Genomic DNA, 15,511 nt, shown 5'->3' with positions numbered 1-15,511 from the left:
CTCATTCTCTGGGACTCTGGGTCATTGCATGTGATAATTTTGTAATGGTTTGATTGTTCTGCTTTTCCTTAGGAGATTGATGGCAAGGCTTTGATGCTTTTACGGAGCGACATGATCATGAAGTACATGGGGCTGAAACTGGGGCCTGCTCTCAAACTTTGCCATCACATCGAGAGACTCAAACAAACAAAATAGATGCTGGAAAGTTCTGGGCAAAATAACACAGCGAATCCACTAGAGGAAGACGCAGGTTCGCTTCGTTTTTGAGCAGATAACCGTAGACTTTGCTCAAGATACATGGATATTTATTATTATGGTCAAATGTCCAACATGTTGACTCAAACCCGCTGGATTAAATGGTCGGTAAATAAACTGAACGGTGGCAAAACAATGCAAAAATGAACATCACAAGACTTTCCAAACGGCCTAACTATGAATGGATATTGTGTAACTGCATTTGCTACAAGGATGTTGACTGACTCTCTTCTAGAAAGTTCAGTGTAAAGCTGCAGCTACAAACCTCAGTACCTCAATGCTCTGCGTTTACAGACAATGGTGGACAAAGCTAAAATCCCAAAGGATTTGATTGTGTTGTTGTTTATATACTGTGTCCAGTACTATCTACACACATGGACAGCTTGACAAACATTGGATTTCCACAATATCTTACTTTACGTCTGATTGAGACGTATATGACGTTATGCTTTGGACATCGACGATGAAGGATTTTGGTGCTGGTCAATCTAATTTCATTTCATTATTCACCATTTGGCGTAATATTTATTTAATCAGTTTTCTGTGACTTTGGAATTGAAATACATCATATTTCAAACTGTACTGCTGTATCACGAAGTAGCAGAGAAAGAATAAATGTTGTTTTTAATTATATAAGCCAAAAATGGTTTTGCTATGGTCTATAAAAGACATCTTTTTTGATAGCACAAACATTAGTTGGGACTGTTACTGACTATTAATTACGGCTGTTTAACTTGAGATAATCACTAAGGACATTTGTACAATACATTTTCATCTATTCATAATTCGTTACCATTTATTCCTTCTAAAAACTGAATATGTCCACACCAGCACTTCAGGAGACCCCCGTGAAGCACACATAATAATGTCACATGGTCATGAAATACCGAGGTTTATCTGCATGGTGAATGAGATTGATGTGCAGAGCATGCAGCAATCGCTGATATGTGTTTCTTTTGTTTTATGTGTATCATACTGATGTGAATTTAGCTCAGTGTTCTATCATTTTGTTATTTAATAGGTAGAAACGGTCCTTTTTTTTGAGTGCATTGTGTATGTTTATATAATTGATCATCTTTTTTGGAGCCTTTTGTTATAATACACATTTATAAGCATACATTTTAGCTCCTTTTAGATACACTGTATTTACTTTGCTCTTATACTCAGGTCAAAAGTTTTGTATTACTTATTTGAACATTTTTCTACCATTTGAATAAATAATTGCATTTATAAAGTTGTCATGTTTCACAGTATTTTTAACTGGAAAGGCATTTCCTTGTTAAATATGTTACGCTTTGCCCAAAAGAAATGTACGGATTGAATTTGGGTCTAGATCGTCCACTTTCTTGATGTAAATAATTGATTAACTTGTATGACATTATGTTAATGAATTGGCTTATACATGTTTAGCAGCTATACTTTGCATATTAAAGACCCATTTACAACATGAAGGATAACTAAGGGTGTACTCACACTAGGTACAGTTGCCTTGAACTGGGCTGAAGCGCGATTGTCTTCCTCTACCCTCTCTCCCAACGGCCTGCAATCATATTGCATTTACCTTCCAAGCCGGAGCATGCTTACGTCATTGATGATGTGACTTCAGTTTAACAGGAAGAGAAGCGCTCTCGCTCAGCACAGTGGAGATTGCTTTAATTACATGAGTTTGTATTATTTTTAGTTGTTGGGGTGCAGAGACTTGCAGTCAAATATTTTGCAGAATATTTTGGTCAGATATTCTGCATCAAGCACGCGTATGCTCCGGCACAGCCTGCGCGTGGACGCATAGCCCTTGCCGTGTCGCAACGACGCGTACCGCAAGCTCTGACGAGTGTGGGCGGGACAGAGAGCGTGTGTTTACCTTAAGATTAAAGTTGTTGCACGCCCCCCAGTTCCCGCCTCAACATGAGCGAGTTTGAGCCACTTCTACATTAAGGTAGCATTCAGAAAAAACAAAACACCAGCGAAGAAACTCGACACAGAAGAACATAAAAACCTACTGCCAGCTTGTGTTTTGGAAGTGTTAATGCAGAGCAACACAAACAGCGCGCAGAAGTATAAATGCATGGCAACGTACAAGGCAGGGGCTGTGGGTCATGGCGATCACTCGACGCAATGTATAAACCAGGCTTTAGGAGGTTTGCTTTAGGCTTTAGGTTCAGCTGACGTGCAGCGAGGGGTTTGTATCTTAATAAACTATGACAGTTCGTGTTTATTGAAAAGTAAGAATGATTAATAAATCCATATGAAACACTCCCTTAAAAGTCATGTTGTATCTTCAGTTTCGGGTTGCGATCACATTACAAGTGTACCATGCCAAAGCCCAACCGAACTGTGCTCTGGCACACCTTTTCCAACTGGGCCAGTACCGGCCAACTGAACCATGCCTAGCCATGATTCGGAGCACTCACACTTGTCAATCGAACCGGGAAACGTGCCGGGGCACTGCTCATATAACATAGTTTGAGTGCACCCTAATATAAAGTACACTAGTATCCACACCAACACAAGTTAATATTTGAAACTTGCAGCTTTGTTGTCTGCTGCTTTAAAAGCTCAAGCTCATTAAAGCATACTAGATCCTGGTTTGTTTTTTTTAACCCAGGATGGATTCTGATTGGCTGTCAGTCCACCATCTGGGGAAAAAAATCTTAAGTGTAAGTTATTGTGGTTTTATAGATGTTATAGTTTTTGATCACACTTTATTTTAAAGTGTGATTCTTGCATCTAACAAACCATTAACTATAATGTTTAGTTCAAACTCCCAATTTGCTGCGTATTCATAATTATTAAGGAGTAGATATTGGGTAGGAGGAATGTAGGGGTGTAAGGTAGGGATTAAGAATTAGATCATGCAGAATACATACTTTATACGTACAAATAAACTAATATATTAATAATAGTCAGGTAATGAGTTAATAGTGAGATTTTGTACCTAATTTTGTAAAGACTGATACATAGGCAGCTATATCAGTTTTTAGCGATCTATATAATCTGAAAGAACAAAATTTTTAGGAGGTTGAAAACAAGGACATCTTAAAAAAAATTTGTGTATGTCTGTATGTGATGTGAAATTATGGAACAGTCCGGAACAGATTCTCAAACAATGTCAGGATATTAATCAATTTAAAAAAGTTGTGTAAATATATTTTATTAAATAGGGATATAAAGGATATAATGATGAATAGAGGTGATTGAAAAAGAATAAAATGAGAAAGGTATGATGAAATTCATTAATGGCTGTTAGCAATACTATGTTTTTCTTTTGGTCTATGCTATAAAATGTAAATGTGAATTAAACATAAAATATGTCAAGATGCCAAAAGGATAAATATGTCTCATGTAAAAGTAAAAGAAAAAATACTTGAAGTAATAGATGAATGATGTGTGTGGCAATGGGTTGGGGAAAATAATAAGCTTGTGCTTCATCCTGGTCCATTTTGACCCTGTTGAAATGTATTTTGTTTAAAGAATTGTTTGTGTGTGATTTTTTCTGTTCAAATTAAATAAATCTAATCAAATCCAATATATTATAACTAATATTTAAATGGAACTAGTCCCCCCAATAATATATACATATACATATACACACATATATGTATATATATATTTTTAAAAAAATAATCTGCAATTACAAAAGTTAATTATATGCAGCGTGCATCTACATTCCATCTATTTTCCAGGCCGAAAAGAAGCCAGATGTTGTTTCTTATATGGAGGAGTGTTTCCATACATGTTTTGTGATCCTCGTCTTTTGAATTGTGGTTCACTAGAAAAAGGGTGACCTCTGAACTGTCTCCTAGAGCAGTCTGGTATCACAGTATACTGGCTCCTGTCTGGTTTTGTGGCAGAGTTTATCATGTAGTCCCGTGAGAAACCTCTCCGTTTGTCAGAGAAAGGAAGTGTTTCTGTGCGCGACACAATGACTGTTTGAGCGGAGTGCACAGTCCTGCCATTGTAGTCCTCGCACTTTGAACGTATGATGTTATTGTCTTTGCTTTCATGAGTTGTCCTTTTGTATCGTCTGCTCATGCCATCATGCCAATGATCCTCATGTCTGGTATTTGGTTTACCACAGATAGATCCAGTGGCAAGTTTGGTGAAGCAGATAGTGGATGTTCATGTTTGGTCTGAGTTGCCTTAAAAGAAAGGTCACGCGCCTCGTCCTGAGAAACTGATGGGTTTTGTGAAAACATGCTACTGGTGCAGCAAGAGATTGAAGATGAGATCTGTGTACTTTTGTCAATCATTGAATCAGTTCTGGAGGGTTTTAACAAAAATTTGAGGGATTTGGATAGGGATTGGTATTGGTATGGGTAACGGGACTGGTAACAGAAACACAAGTGGATAAGGAACCAGCAAAGTTGCTGGAGGGATTAATGAAGCCATTGGTGCACTACTGGGCTGAACAAACTGATGTGGCAAGACGTTTGAAGTTAAAGGGATTGACTGTTGTTGGCCAGTCATGTGACAATCTGATAAAGTATAATTGCTCAGAGAAGGTACTAGATTTTGTAAATGTGTGCCAATATTAGGACCTTGAATCACTGTCTGTGTTGTAAACTAAAGCTTCTGATTGACTTGAAATCAGGTTTTCGCTAGTCTGAATACTGTCAAATGGATAAGAGTGCCAAGTAGGTGGCAGTTGAGAGTTCAAACCACTGATCCAAGACCATAGAGATTGTGTTAGAATCAGACACAGTCCAGGATGACGGTCTTGTTTCAGCAAGCAAATCCAATACAAAAGGTTTGTTTCCGTGACAGACAGAGTGCAGTAAAGACTTGGCCAATTTGAGAGCAAGATTCATTGAGTGTTCATTGGAAGAATTCAACTGAGGTGATGTTTTTCTGGTTTGTTCTTTGGCATTGCTATTTGAACAATCGGATCCATTGCAATCTGTTTCTTCAGTTTGGTCTGATACTTTTTTACCTCTTTTGTTTGAAGGTCTTCCATCGTAGACCCTTAAGGCTTGAAGTTTCCATTCAATGAGAAGTCAAACATCAGAAATGTCCTCTAAGTGTTCCTGGCAAGGAAAAAAAGAGGCATTTGACATCAAACCAATGTTTTTGTGTTGCTTGTCAATAGATGATTTGAGCGAGTGATATGTCCTAGCACAATATAAACAGAAAAACAGTTTATAGACTCTGCTCTTCATTAACAACCAATCTCAAGGACAACATAATGATCTGCTTTGTTGAGTGAAAATGTTTTCCAGGATATTGTCTCCCATACTAAGTTACTCTGAGAAACAAGCACGGCAGAAAAGTTACCCATAATAAACAACATATTCCTTTAGCACGCACAAAAAAGCATAAACATTTCATACCACCAATCTCACTGAGAAACAACTGGTGGTCATTATATGTACAGAAATATATAAAGTAATCAAAGACGATCATACTAGACACGTTACAGATGATTTTGTTGTCGTCATTTACTCAAGTCGTTATTTACAGATGATAGTAGAATTGTTAGCAAATTGAGCAAATGGTTAGCTAATGCTTTTATTCTTTAGCAGAACGTTAATAATGATTTTCGTCTTAGATTGTGGTCTTTGTTCATTCATAAAAGTTAACTGAATGGCTTTGACTGTAAAAATATAAACAGCAATTGCCCCCCTCCAAAAAACAACTGTTTGTGTACTATCGATTTAGAAAGCACTGTCGATCACAGAATGCTAATTTGAAATCCAGTAATTCATGAGTTTGACAACAATAAGGGTGTGCAATAAATGATTCCCCTTTTCCCCTCTTGTTAGCGGTATACAGTTTTCCATACTGGAAACAGGCACACAATCATTCCCACTCCTCAAATGGTGTGTGCAGTGGAGGAGGTTAAGCCCAGGGTAATAGGCCCCATATGTCATTGTTTAGAGGAAAACTGCAATATTTTAGTGGCTGTGGAGCCTGCAGTGCATCTGTCTCTGGAGAACACACACACACATTCAAATTAGGCAACATCCCCAATTACAGTTTGCGGGCAATTTCCAGTGCATTAATGTATGATGAACAGTTGTTATACAAATGGTAGTCAATATGGCAAAAACCATAGTTACTAGACTTTTACTATATACAACCGTGGTTAATGTTCATAAGGACATGCATGCTTCTAACCTTTCATGATTGGTACTGTGTATTTTTTTTTTCTGTTTTGAATGTAAATTGTCTTTAGTTGCCACAGCCATATCACCCTGCAGCACCAAGACTGACTACTCACTCAAGCTAAGCAGGGCTCAGTCTGGTCAGTACCTGGATGGGAGACCACAAGAAAAAAACTAGGTTGGTGTTAAAAGTTGTGTTAGAGAGGCCGTCAGGGGGGCGCTCAACCTGCAGTCTGTGTGAGTCCTAATACCCCAGTAAAGTGAAAGGGGACACCATACTGTCAGTGCCATCTTTTGGATAAGACGTTAAACTGAGATCCTGACTCTCTGTGGTCATTAAAAATCCCATGGCACTTCTCGTAAAGAGTAGGGGTGTAACCCCGGTGCCCTGGCCAAATTTCCTCTCAGCCCTTAACCTTCGTCGCCTCCCAATCATCCCCATCCACCGAATTGGCTCTATCACTGTCTCTCTACTCCACCTATAGCTGGTGTGTCATGAGCGCACTGATGCTGTTGTCCTGTGGCTGCTGTCGCATGATCTAAGTGAATGTATGGCCATACATGATAAATGCGCTATATAAATACACATTACTTGCAACATAGTCCTTGACCAGCTATTTTGTTGTTTTCTGTCTTGTAATTTTTTCAATTTTACTAAATTTTAATATGTTATTAATAATAATTTATTATTATAATAAAATATTGATTTTATTTATTAATAATATTTATTATCATCTGTTAACTATATTAACAGAGTAAAACAGTGTGACCAATGAAGCAATTGTTTCAAAAACATACAGCATTGGGAGCAGGGGGTGGCGGACATTTTAAAAGTGGCAGGGACAGCTGAATGAGATCCAAAATTTTACGTTCATTTTATTATCAAAGGGAGTGTTTTTAAATTCCCAAACAAATGATTAATGATTTTTAGTGAATACATTTTGTTGAAAGAAATTCTTAAAATGTGCTGTTTTTTATGTGCAAGTGAATTTATTTTTTGTTAATTAGTGAATTAATAAGTGAATTAATTTTTGTAATTAAAGTGTCAACCATATCGCTGTTTGTTTAAACCTTTGTTAAATAAACACCATTAAAAAGCTTGCCATGAACAATTTGGATCTTGAGCAGAGAAATGACAATGTCACTCACTAGCTCCAAATACCAAAATGGTTAAAAAAAAGATAATCATTTAATGCTTTCAGATTTATTTTCAAGAATCTTTCACACATTTTATGCCATTACTCTGCCAGCAGTTATGAAATGTTCTGTTATACTTGGGCAGTTTCAAAGAGTTATAAAACATTATTTGTGGGATATTGTGAGCTGAAATTCACATACACACTCTGGGGACATCAGAGACTTATTTTACATCTTGTAAAAAGGGGCATAATAGGTTCCCTTTAATATGGAAAAAATATAACTGTTTTTGGGACACATCTTAGTATCTCTTCTAGAAAATTCAGAAAGCTTCTATAGGCAGTTGATATGTTTTAGGAAATTTAATGCACATACGCTTTTGATTAGCATTAATATAAATGACTAACACTGAGCAGATGTTAGAGCTGTTTTTGTTAAATGGCAGAGATCAGATCTGAATGATGTGGACAGGCCTTTCAAACTATCATATGAAAAATTTAAATGCTTTGACAATCAGCAGCAGGTTTTTAATGTTGTCGTGAAGCACATACAGTCAAAAAAAGAAACAAATTCCCCGTTTCCAGTCTTATGTATAAAGTGTATTAAGTAGCTCAAGGAAAAAGTCTTTTCAAAAAAGATTCATTTATTCTCGCAAGACTTTCAATGTGGCCCCCACAAGTTTATTACTTTTGTGCAACTAAATGTTTACTCCATAGACAAATAGATGGATTACAAAACAGTGAACGCTGTGTGCCAGAGGAGAAAAGTTCAGATCCTTTTCCTGTTGTCAAACCAGAGTGGATTAAACTTTATTTTCATATGTTCCCTTTAGCTGAAGAGATTCAGTGTAACTTCAAAAGGATTTAGGGACACAAATTTATTTCTTTATTACTATTTTTCTAGGTTTGGTCGTATGAAATGTAAAAGTGTGTATTTGTCCAGCTTACATGTTTATACCCACCAAGCACTTATATTTAATAGACATGTAATAGAGATCTAAACATAGATGGCTTGGCTAAAACAAGCTAAATTTGGGTTGTCTGCATGTGAAAATCTAATAGATGTCTAAGAATAAGAACAAGAATATACTTGTCACTAATCATTGCTATGCCGATGACACACAGATCTATATTAACACTTCTCCCAATTCATCGGCATCAATGTCATCGTTTAACGCTTGCTTAATTGAAATTAAAGCTTGGATGCAACATAATTATCTTAAACTGAATAGTTCAAAAACCGAGATTTTATTGATTGGCACTCCTTCTAACATTAAGAGGTGTAGTGAATTTGATGGGTCTGTCTTATCACCATCTCCGCAGGTGTGTAATCTTGTACTAGAAACTACTAGAAATAGTAATAGGCTTTATTAATAAAATGAATTATTATTATTAGTAGTAGTAGTCATCAAATACACAGGAATGAATGAGTCTGTCTACTCTGTGTTTGATGACTCTAGTTTTGAGCTACTAGATTTCTACTGACATCCTGAATTTAGCCTTGTTACAGCAAATTGGTCTACACTGTAAAATCAAGCAGTGCAATAAATTACATGAACGGAGTTCCTTTAAATTTTGAATGAAATTTTTTTGCACTGAATAAAACAAGTTACGTAAACTTAAATTTGATTGTACTTGGCAGAACTTAAACTGAATGAGTTAACTTGCATATTTCTAGTTTTAAGAATACTTTATGCCAGAACAGAAAATAAATGTAAAAATAAAAAGTGTTATTGTGTGTTTTAGCACAAGATTAATATAGAGAGACGTGAATTAGTATTTAAAGTTGTGTTATGTTGTTATTTACAGAGGTTTCTGTAAAAATAAAATTGTAAAGCTCTATTAACTACAGATCCAGTTAAGTCAACAAAACTTAAATAGTCCATGTAAATGTGACTTAATATAAGTAAAGAATACTTTTTAAATTTATTAGCAAGAAAAACATATTAAATAGGCGTCAAGGTGGCTCAGTGTGTAGCACGATTGCCTCACAGCAAGAAGGTCACTGGTTCGAGCCTCGGCTGGGCCAGTTGGCATTTCTGTGTGGATTTTGCAAGTTCTTCCGTGTTGGCGTGGGTTTCCTGCGGGTGCTCTGGTTTCCCCCACAAGTTCTAAAACATGTGGTATAGGTGAATTGGGTAAGCTTAATTGTACGTAGTGTGTGTGTGTGTGTGTGTGTGTGTGTGTGTGTGTGTGTGTGTGTGTGTGTGTGTGTGTGTATGGATGTCTCCCAGTGATGGGTTGCAGATGGAGGGGCATCCGCTGTGTAAAACATATGCTGGATAAATTGGCAGTTCATTCCGCTCTGACGACCCCAGATTAATCAAGAGACTAAGTCGAAAAGAAAATTAATGAATGAATGAACTTAATAAAATAAAGTTAAAATAACTTCGAATTTAGGCAATGAGTTTTCACAACTCAATTAAGTAAACTTATGACTTTTTTACAGTGTATGTTAAGATGTTTATTAAATAAAATTGCTTGGTGGGAATGTAAGGAGTGGTACAAAACCGTTTTTCTATCTTTATGTTTGTTTATAAATGACTTCAGTTCATTTCCACGCTTGTACCATAATGACTTCCACAAACCTCTGTGAAGGCTGAACCTAGTGCTAAATCTTAATTTAATTCATATTGCTAATAATAGCTCAAATTAGGCTCAAAATTTATATTCTTATAACACATTTTAATTTCACATCGAAAAATCTAAATTCTTGAAAGAATACTGAGGGTCTTTTTAATACTCTGCCTTTATGTTGAGAGTAATGAGAGTAATATGAGAGTAATACTCAATACACTTATGAGAGTAATACTCTGCCTTATTCCTTCCTTTATACAAAGACCATTAATTATGTAATATTATTCTAATAATAAGAAGAAAATCATGATTGTCAGTACACACTTAAAAACACTTATAAAATGATTTTGCTTCTTGTTCAAACTACTTATGTAAAATGAGCTTAAATAACACAGTTCTTGAGATTTTTTTGGGACAACTTAATTGTTTTATATGTTCAATCCACCTAAATTTGTTAAGTTAACTTAAAGTTAACAACATGGAACAACCTGAATGAATTGTGTGGAACCCTGTTTTCCAGGCAATGAAGTTTCTAAATGGAATCATTCCACTGCTGCTCTTGAAAATAGAAAAGGATTCTTTAGATTATTAAAAGTTAAAGAAATCTAAAGTGTCAAGTGGTGCCAATTTCTGACCATTTTTGGTTCCCAAAGAACATTTTAGTTTTACATTTTTTTCATAGTGTGAATGGTTTTAAAGAAGTCCTTGCCGCTATAAAGGATTTATGTCCACTGAAAAAAATTACTCATTGGATTTACTAATATTTTTAAAGGTATAAGTAGTTGCAAATAATTGATATGGGAATTTAAACAAACAAATTAAATTTAGTAATGTTTAAATTAATTTGTTTGTTTATGTTCAGCCTATATAAATTGCTTGCAACCAGTTACCTTAAAACATTTGTAAATCCAATGCATCACTACTTGCAATACACTTTTTATTGACCATATACACTTATTTATCAACATACTTTACAATTACTTTGCCAATTAGCACATAAAACCTGCACATATAGTGTATATTGTAAGATACCTGTACATACACTTGTCAATTTGTATATTTGCATTCACTACTTACTTCAATTTTTTAAATATATTTATTATCTGCATTTTTGTCCTGTCTGTGTAATTCTGTTGCACTGTAGAAGCTCTGTCACGACAACAAATTCCTTCGTATGTGAACATGCCTGGCAATAAAGCTCTTTCTGATTCGGATTCTGAATCATTTTTCAGTGTAAAGGTTCTTCATGGAACCATCAAATGCCAAAAAAAACTTTCATTTAAGGAGGTGTAAATAAATGTTGACCTTTAAGTTCAATTATACTGGGCATTTGTGTGCTCTCACTGAGTGTAAAGAGTGGGGTGTGTGTTCTTTTTCAAAATTTCATAAAATCTTGCAAATGATGCATGTACAAAATCCTTGAAATATGAACAGAAACATGCCTTACCTTTTTGTTAAGTTGGCAGTTCAGATGCTGTTGCAATCGGTGCTGTCAAATGAATTAGTACGCAAGCTTCGGTTATCTTTTAAAGGTTCATCAGTGGACAGAAACAGTGCAGTCGTGAAGAGTCAGCTCAGTGTGTCAGCTGACCGCAGATCTGTGAGAGAGCAGACAGATGTGGTGAATTATCTGGAGAACAGCCCCTTCTGTGCTCCTCTGTTGTCTCAATCAAATCAGATGAAGGTTATTCAGTTCTACGTCACCTGATTACAATGCAGATGAACAAAAATCATATTAAACCACTGCAAGAAACATACTAAAGAAACTAAAATTCCCATAAAAACACTGATATTTGGAAATGACACACTGTATAAGTTGGAGTATTTAGATTTAGTATGTATGAAACCATATATGCAACATATTCCCAAAATTTTTCAAAACATGTCTGTTTATTTATTTTTTAAACCTTTGGAATTTTCAAATATATCTATAATATATATAATATTATATAATATATTATATAATATAATAACCTATATGATAAAAATATTTTAGATATGATTATTAGAGATGCTCCGATCGATCGTCTGGAGAACGAAACTGGGCGATAATCACATTTAATGACTCGATCCTGTACTCGCTGATCTGGCTGATGTCATGAACTAATAGCAAGTATCTGTGTTAGTTGGAGATGAGCAAATATTTGAATGACCTTGCATGTATTAGGGCCTTAGGCTTTTACATATAAGAACTGAAAAAACTTGATTTTGACAATATTGCAAGTTCACTAAAACATGGCTGGAAAACTACATAAAATAAAACATAAAAAATACTATTTTTAACATGAATAGTTAATAATGTACCTTCTTGTAACATACTTATTGCAATAAACAGTAGTTTTAAAGAGTTCACACTTAGCTGATGATTGATTATAAAGCGTATTTGACATGTTGTCCTGGGAGAGAGCCTGAGATCATAGGATCATCGAGCCCAGGGCTCCCTGCCCGTTGCAGGGCGAGGAGAGGGTTTGAGCTCAGATAGATCTCGATACTCCTCTGTTGTAGTAGCTAATGAACAGATAGGGATTGCTCTTAAGAGATAACTACTTACTAGGATCACTTCTATGTTGCTGAGAATGTGTAAACTCCACACAGAAATGTCAGCTGGCATGGTAAGGACTAGAACCAGTGACGTTCTTGCTGTGAGACAACAGTGCTAACCACTGGGCCACCGTTGCCACCCATCTAGGAAAAGAGGCGGAGTAGGGTGAAAGGTGGGGATTCTTCAAAACGAAGATGGCTGTGATATGGAACTTAGGGCATTAATAGTGACTTAGAAATCATCTGATTGGTGAATCATGAATTGGCTCAAGCTATGACCAGCTGTTCAATCATAAGCATGTGATCTCTCGAAATTAGTTTATAAATAAAACTTCACTTATAGGCTGTTTCCTTTTAGTAAGAAGTATTAGATTTATAGGTGTGCATTTAACTTCTTATGCATAATATATGCACTACTAACTTTTTCTTGATTGAGGACATGTTGAATTCTACTTCCATACTTTGCAGTGTTTCCAAATTGCATTATTTGTCATTTGTCTTACCAATATATTTATTTTTTGTTTTATCTATTTTCTGTAAAGCTGTTTCTGACCATGACATGTTCACAACTAAATGGCTAAACAAAGACATGCTTAAGGGATTAAAGGCAGCATAATTTATTTATTCTCTTAGGTAAGGAGAGATCTCCACTGAAGTAGCATACTTAGAGGGAAAATGTGCTTTATGCATTATAAAGCTTTAAGCATCAGAACTGGTACTTAGTATTGGCTGCAAAAATCCTGATCGGAGCATCCCTAATAGTTATATAACGGCCATATATGAACACGTATTACATTATAAATAACAAATATGTGCACATTTTTGCAATATTTAGAATATACGTACATATACGACATTATCTATGTGAAATACAAACATGAACTTGTATGTTGCAAGTTATTTGCATGTATTGCCACATATCAGATTTCTATGTGGGTCTTTAGTGTAACAGTAGTACACTTTTTATTTTTTTTTATTAAATTATCTATCTTGAAGTGTCACTGAAACAAGCAGTTTGTCAGAAAGGCTGGTGGTCTGTTGCCTTATGTTGTTCTCTGGTCTCCAGCCTCTGAAAGACCCATTGTCCTTGAAATCAGCCTCAAATACTGCCATGACCTTCATCAATGCCGAGCAATAACCTCTGAGACTGAAGGGTTCACCTCTGACAAACACCCTCCAGCAAGATCTCGTCTGGCGCTTAACACTTATCAATGCTCTTGTCTAATCTCTTCTGGAAAGTTCAAAAAGCCTCAGGAATCATGGGCTCTTTGTTCTCGGTGACGTCCTCCTCAGAAAGAGTGACATATGAATATGGCCATGGTGTTTGTTTTAAAATTACTTTCAACCTCATACTTGATTGTGAAAAATAATAACCTTTAAAACTATATATACTTAATGGCAGACGGTGTGAGACTGCGTGAGTTTAATTAGCCTTTTAATTAACCGGACTGAAGCAGTTTCATTTCACTAGAACTTTCATATTGTTAAGCTGTTTTAACACAAGGCGCTGCATTTGAACTGCATTGAACCCATGGGCGCTGCTAAGCCTATTTTAAGGGGGCTGTAGCGAAATGTAACTCTCAACGAACATTTTACTATTTTTATTTCAAAATGAACTACCATTAGAAAACACATTACAGTGCATGTGGCATTATACCAGAGTCATGCACAGAAAGGATTAAACAGTGACAGAACAACTTTTTTTAACTCTAAGTATTTCTAAGTAATAATTTAATAGTCATAGTCATTGAGTTCTGAATGAGCCAATAGGCTCAACAAACCTGTTTGCACACACACACACACCCACACACACACACACACACGCACACGCACATACGCGCCACACACACACACACACCACACATACATATATATATATCTATATATATATATAATCTATATATATATAATATATATATATATATATATATATCATATATATGTATATATATATATGTATATGTATATATATATATATATATGCCATTTAATTAGGAAAGTAGAAATTGTACTTTAACATATAAAGTGGCTTTTACAACAGTAAACAGGCTTTGTTGAGCCTATTTGGCTTCATTCAGAACTCAAATGACTATGACTTAAATTATTATTTAGAAATACATACATACATACATATATATATATATATTTTTTTTTTTCCTCATTTGGAGCTGAGCCTACCTAAAATGAAAATCCTAAAATCGCCCTGATTGAACCTATGTTCTACTTCTGTGTAAAGTGCAGTCATTTATCACTATTTAATTGAAATTGGGTGATTAGAAATTACAGAAATTTCAAAAGAAACTCGAATGGTTGGGTTTCTATATTTTCGTCACACAGATTAAGCAACATATATTTACATTAACAGCAAATGTTAAACTTGTGCACGAGGATAAGAAATTATTAACTAATGGTAATTAATGCGGTTTACAGACTAAATCATATATTGTCTTTATCGCATATCCCATCGTTGTTAAAAATAGCAAAGTGATTTTTTTTACATATGAAAGAAAGCAAAAGGTTAGAAACAAGTAAAGAACGTGTAAACAATGAACAGAAATTTTACTTTTGGGTGAACTACCCCTTTACTCAAACGCTAAAGTTAAATGATGCCCTCAACTCTCGAACACGCCATTAGCCCACATAAGTACATTTTCATTCAGCATTTCAGGTTTGTCACCTTGTAGTATCAGTCTTACTGGTCTCTGGACATTCTAGCAGTCCTGGCTGGCATCTTTTTATTCTACCAGACCGACGTTTATTTTATTTTGAATGGATCAGATGATTCTCGATGATACTCACATCCGCAAGATTTACCCTGTTCATGGAGAAACAGCCTCCTCATGGGCGTTTTCTGGAATTTCCAGTCTGTCAGTCCTCAAAAACTATTTTCCACTCCTCTTC

At 35.5% G+C, this 15,511-nt stretch overlaps 1 protein-coding gene across 4 annotated transcripts in view; it reads left to right on the top strand.

Moving 5' to 3' along the window:
* The window catches only part of scml2 (Scm polycomb group protein like 2), a 60,791-nt gene extending 59,806 nt beyond the window's left edge, over window positions 1-985 (top strand). For 3 of the 4 annotated variants that reach the window (XM_056468119.1, XM_056468121.1, XM_056468120.1), the window contains one exon: window positions 73-985. In XM_056468119.1, coding sequence (XP_056324094.1) covers window positions 73-94 — 22 coding nt within the window. In that variant the 3' untranslated portion in view covers window positions 95-985. The remainder of the gene's footprint in view (window positions 1-72) is intronic. The other variant, XM_056468122.1, reaches the window with a different exon arrangement.
* Window positions 986-15,511: the final 14,526 nt, after the last annotated feature.

Source organism: Danio aesculapii, chromosome 11 (assembly GCF_903798145.1).
Source record: "Danio aesculapii chromosome 11, fDanAes4.1, whole genome shotgun sequence".
In the NCBI taxonomy this organism is placed as follows: Eukaryota; Metazoa; Chordata; class Actinopteri; order Cypriniformes; family Danionidae; genus Danio; species Danio aesculapii.
Note: the sequence above shows the minus strand (reverse complement) of the source record. Positions and strands in the feature narration are given on the sequence as shown.